The 6000-nt window shown below is 37.3% G+C and overlaps 1 protein-coding gene and 1 long non-coding RNA gene across 3 annotated transcripts in view; one reads left to right on the forward strand and one right to left on the reverse strand.

Moving 5' to 3' along the window:
* LOC118143601 (uncharacterized) overlaps positions 1 to 5572 on the reverse strand; it is a 29382-nt gene extending 23810 nt beyond the window's left edge. For both annotated transcript variants that reach the window (XR_004727786.3, XR_013523825.1), the window contains exon 1: positions 5438 to 5572. This is a non-coding gene — a long non-coding RNA (uncharacterized LOC118143601). The remainder of the gene's footprint in view (positions 1 to 5437) is intronic.
* On the forward strand, positions 4 to 2648 carry GPR141 (G protein-coupled receptor 141). The gene has a single exon (XM_035253189.3). It carries the CDS (start codon positions 35 to 37, stop codon positions 1073 to 1075), a length of 1041 nt encoding a protein of 346 aa, XP_035109080.2. The 5' UTR covers positions 4 to 34; the 3' UTR covers positions 1076 to 2648.
* Positions 5573 to 6000: the final 428 nt, after the last annotated feature.

Here is a 6000-nt window from a genome sequence, read left to right on the forward strand (position 1 = left end):
TGAGCCCAGGAGGCGGAGGTTGCGGTGAGCTGAGATGGCGCCATTGCATTCCAGCCTGGGCAACAAGAGTGAAACTCCGTCTCAAAAAAAAAAATGTCAGTTACAAAGCTTTGAAAGCTTGTCTGGTGCTTTGTCTCCTCCAGGTGACTTCCCAAGTATGGCTGGCCACAATACCTCGAGGAATTCCTCTTGTGATCCTATACTGACACCCCACTTAATCAGCCTCTACTTCGTAGTGCTCATTGGAGGGCTGGTGGGTGTCATCTCCATTCTGTTCCTGTTGGTGAAAATGAACACCCGGTCAGTGACCACCATGGCGGTCATTAACTTGGTGGTGATCCATAGCGTTTTTCTGCTGACAGTGCCATTTCGCTTGACCTACCTCATCAAGGAGACTTGGACGTTTGGGCTGCCCTTCTGCAAATTCGTGAGTGCTATGCTACACATCCATATGTACCTCACGTTCCTGTTCTATGTGGTGATCCTGGTCACCAGGTACCTCATCTTCTTCAAGCGCAGAGACAAAGTGGAATTCTACAGAAAACTGCATGCTGTGGCTGCCAGTGCTGGCATGTGGACCCTGGTGATTGTCATTGTGGTACCCGTGGTCATCTCCCGGTATGGAAGTCATGAGGAATACAATGAGAAGCACTGTTTCAAATTCCACAAAGAGCTTGCTCACGTGCATGTGAAAGTCATCAACTATATGATAGTCACTTTTGTCATAGCCATTGCTGTGACTCTCTTGGTCTTCCAGATTGTCATCATTATGTTTATGGTGCAGAAGCTACGCCACTCCTTACTATCCCACCAGGAGTTCTGGGCTCAACTGAAAAACCTGTTTTTTATAGGGATCATCCTTGTTTGTTTCCTTCCCTACCAGTTCTTTAGGATCTATTACTTGAATGTGGTGACACACTCCAATGCCTGTAACAGCAATGTTGCATTTTATAATGAAATCTTCTTGAGTGTAACTGCAATTAGTTGCTATGATTTGCTTCTCTTTGTCTTTGGGGGAAGCCATTGGTTTAAGCAAAAGATAATTGACTTATGGAACTGTGTTTTGTGCCGTTAGCCACAAACTATGTTATTCATATTTGCTTCCTTTATAAAAATGGGTAAATGGGTATAGAGACGGTAAGAATGGTATTTCATTACTTGATAAAAAAACCAGGCCTTGATCTACCCAAAACAAAAGGACTATAAAATGTCAGAGCCCTCATGTAGTCATTATGAGTGATGCCCAGACAAAGACCAGTGAGGCTGAATCTACCTGGAGTTGAATATTACATTATTTTCCAATACAGAATGCCTGTGTGGCCCATCCATCCAGGCGACATAGGTCTTAAGAGTTTTAGAGTTTCATTAGTTCATTCTAATTGCCTCTGTTTGAAGCATGGTTTCTTCTTAGATTTCAGACTGGACTCAGACCTTTAGTTCTTTTCATCCCACTTCACCTTAGGTAAGTAAATCCTGGCCACGACCCAGCTCCAAAGACACAAACTCTCCTTGGCTATCCAGATTCTATATCCCATTCATCTCACATCCTGATAAAAACCGATAAGGGGGGGAAATGGTAAAAAAATATTAGTAGGGTATCATAACTCTGGTGGGAAGTCATCTATTTAGAAATGAAGTGAAAAAGAACTCACGGCCTTCTGTTATAACAAGGTTTTTTATATTTGTCCTGTAAAAGATCATTTAAGGACATGCGATCAACTCCCTCAATCTCACCAATTGCATGTTGCTCCAAAAACCATTTGAAGGCTTACTGGACGTGTCTACGTAATGGTGAAACTGTAATTTAGAGAATATTCCTGACCAATGTGCTGGTATGCATTAAAATGAGTTCCCAAGGGAAGTGATTAAAGTTTTTTTCTCTTCTGTTTTTTGAGAGGATTTCTAGATGTCCTGGGCCACAGTTAATTAAGACTTTTAGTGGGGCCTGAAAGTTATACTGAAATCTTTAGCGTTCCCTTCCACCCTTAAAATTACATGTTTTTAAACAAATGAAAACTGTGTTTTTAAAAGAGGACTTTTGAGAAGTATACAGAAAGCCATTACTTTAGACTCTGTGAGATTAGACTGCATGAAGAAGGTTTTCTGAATATTTAAAGAATGGATAAATAAAATATACTTGAAAGTAATAAAATAATAATCCTTTAAAATATAGGGAAAATAACAAATGGTTTAATACTTGGGTACTAGGTTTAATACTTGGGTACTGGGTTTAATACTTGGGTACTGGGTTTAATACTTGGGTACTAATGAAATAATCTGTACAACAAATCCCCATGACACATGTTTACCGATGTAACAAACCTGCACAGGTACCCCTGAACTTAAAAGTTTAAAATCATCATAATAAAATAATTTGGATTTTTTCCAAATTCTGAGTTACTTTCTGTAAAATCTTATTAATAACTTGTGACATGTGGCATGTTAAACTGATTTTATTTTAAGGACATCTATGACTGTTGATACACAGGCTTGTGGGTTTTTGCTTGTTTTTTTTTCCTCCTGCCCATCCTTCTATTGCCCTCAATGTTTTATCCTCTAAAAATTTTCCCAGCATCTGATCCAGTTTCGTATTTAATGCTTCACAAAGCCTGAAGTAATTAGTAATATGAATAAAATAACTGAATGAATTAAGGGAACTTTTTTTTATTAAGGTGTATCTTTAGAATTTAAAAGTTTTTCTTAATTTATTATCACTCTGTGGATTCACAAATTTCTCAGATGAATAAGAAATATCCCTGTGAATTTCTGTGGTCGCTAAAATTACTGAACCATATAAATTAATTCTGAGGAAGCAAAAGTAGCAATATAGTTCAAATATGACTTGTTTTTGTATATTTTCTGTTTTACACATTCTTTCATCTGTCCTTTTTTAAAAAAGTAATATTTCCTTTTTCTTGTCTTTTTACTCATTTATTTTCTACATTTTTTTTTTCTCATTTTGAACCATAAAATTTACAGGACAATTACTAAGACCTCTGATAGTTTTTTCAAGAAAATTTATAATACCTATAAATATGCTTTAAAAAAAGAAATTAAAAGTATTTGTGAGAATTTCGTTATCTTGTAGATTATATCATACTCTCTTCCAGATTTTAGATATCTTGAGGTCAGGCAATTCAAAAGAATTAATGTCTGTATTAGTCTGTTATAATATTAATATAACACTAGGTTATTTTCACACATCATAACAAAGGGCTTATTAGAAATGTTACTCAAAATATAAAAATACAATATTCCATAATAATAAAATATCTTTTTCATCAGTATTTACGGAGCAATTAGAAAAATTTCAGTTTTCCTGTTCTTTGTCTCTAATCAATACAGAAATGAATCTCATGTGGGACTGGGGGTGACATTGGCCTCTAGGGCCATTTTTGGATATCACCATTATAGGAGAGCGCTAGGGTTCATATTTAGGAGCCAAGAAATAGACATCTTGCCTTGCACATAATTGTCTATACAATAAAGAACTACCAGGCCTTGCTCTGTATTTGAATGCTCTATTGGATATTAATGCCGTGAAACATATGATCATAATAGAGCAGTTATCAGGTTTTATCCAGTTTTCATAAACACACAGTATTTTTTTTTTTTGTAAAACTTTAATTCTCTGAATTTTCTGGAAATGCAATGATCATGGATTGAAGAAAGATTTTACTTTGGTTTCCTCTGAATTTTACCAGGTTCAGTCCTTTGGAAATGACTTGATAAGTAGCAAGACCATTTATGACATTAACATAAGACACGACACACCTGTAAGCAATTTGCATTCAAGCGCTATTACGTACAGGTGTATGTAATCAGACTGACTCGTTTTGTCTCTTTATGTGATTATGCCTGAGCATTTATGCACTGAATTAATACTGTTTTATTATTGATAACTTTTCTTTTCATTACACGTTTATATTACGGTGAAAACGTGATGCATAAAAATAACGTGTATGTTTAAATTATTAGTGTAGAAAGCACATACACTTCATTTTGAGACGGTAAAATTATCTGTAAGTTTTATTTTATTTTAGAATGGTAGAAGTATTACCAAATATTGTGATAAAAAGCAAGGTATTGGGTCTGAGAAAGTTGAGAACCACTGAACTACCATGAAGGGATAGTGTAAGAGGGAAATTTATAAATGTTAACACTATAAACAGGAAAAGTATTTCTCTTTTTGAAATATCTCATCTTCATTCAATTCTAAATTATTTCCTTTGCTTCTACAGCAATTAAATGCAACTTTTAGAAAAATGTGAAGAAAATACTCATATATATTTTCTTTTTTAATAAGACAAATGCATTTTTCTGAGGCACACCACTCTCAGACTGGCTCTTGGTCAATATCTACCAGATTTTTAACTCAGGCATAATAATTTTTGAGGCCCAGTTAGAAAGATCTCTTCAGGCACCCATTAAAAGGGACATTACTTGGCTTTTGTTTATTTCTTAATTTTCCTGTGAAAGGATCATTGAGTCCCCTGCCTTCCTCCTCAACTTCATACAAATTAGGTAGAAAAAGATTATTTCACTTGCAGGTGAAGTGAACTTTGTGTAAAGTGATTCAAGAGGTGCTGATAAATCCCTCCTGCTTCCCCAAATCATCCTCAGTGAAGCTGACATTAAAACTTCATTGTTGGGTTGAAATTCCGTTTTTCTGAAGGAGGGTATTGGGCCAATCCATTCTTAGTCATTGGCTTTTGGTGTGATGTTAGAATTTGTGACGCTGTCATAGCTTTGATCGGATAGACTTTGCCCACTTCCCTCTATGAGACATAGGCCAAAGACTCTCACAACTATTGGGACTGGTAGGAACAAGGAAGCTCTTCTTGTTGTAGAGGCCACTACAGCATTTTGCAAATAGTTGATATTGAGAGCTCCTTGGTAAAGGGGCACGGGGATGGCAGAACTGCTGGGATAACGCCCAGGGATTCCAATACGCCAAGGGACACCCATGGGTATTGGAAACCACGGGATTTTGAAGACCTAGCAGCAGCTGCTGGGGAAATGAGACCCGCGTAAGAGAACTACTAGCTGAGAGCAGGGGGGACTTGAGTGAGCCTTGCTCCGGAGTCCTGAGCTAACACGACTGCTCTTGGAAGACAGGACAGTTGAGGCAGAAAACAAAGGAGACAGCTTTGAACAGGAGGTAAGAAGGTGCTAGAGAGTATGGTTTGTTTCATTTGCAGTTTGTCCTACTGGTTTATGTCATTAGCGACAGATGATTCCTGCCCTTTGTTGCTGATCTGGGCCTCGGACTTCATGGAGAACAAGGTGTGGTTACAAAGATATAACCACTGGCAACCTGATCAAAGAGTTTGGATAAATATCCCCAGCTTATTGCTAAGTCAAATAAGAAAAGAATCCCTCGGAATTTAGAGAAAAGTCGGAAGAGTCAGGAGTGGACACTTGCCGAAGTCAGCACCTGCCTGCTGGCACTCTTAGGGTCTGGAAAGACATCTAGGCCTCCTCTCCAATGACGTTCAATTCGATATAACACAGCAGACTTCTTACCGCAGCCCAGTGGGTACCCCATTTTCTGAGCTGTCCTTTGCCTCTCAGAATTCCATTCTTTTCATAGCATTGTGATTAACAATGGGATACACTGCTGACCTGTACACTTAAGAATGGCTAAGATGGTTGATTTCATGTCATGTGTATTTTCCACAATAAATGATTTTTCAAGTTAGATTATATATATATATATATATATATAAAATCATGTTGGAAACTTTAACAGGCAAGAACTGAGCTGATGGAGAATGTTAAAATATTAGAAAGCAAAATGCTAGTCTGAGACATAGAAAGACTTCAGTTCTCCTATCAAGGATACCTACTGAGTAGCGGGAAAGCAAATGGAAAACACTTCACCTCTGGACATATCCTTGGAGAACGCTTTGAATTTTAAGAGCAAAGAATTTGTCCAACAAAAGCCAGCAAGAGAAATGTTTACCTCTAATAGAAAGAAAAACAATTGGAAAGGTATTA

Source organism: Callithrix jacchus, chromosome 11 (assembly GCF_049354715.1).
Source record: "Callithrix jacchus isolate 240 chromosome 11, calJac240_pri, whole genome shotgun sequence".
NCBI lineage: Eukaryota > Metazoa > Chordata > Mammalia > Primates > Cebidae > Callithrix > Callithrix jacchus.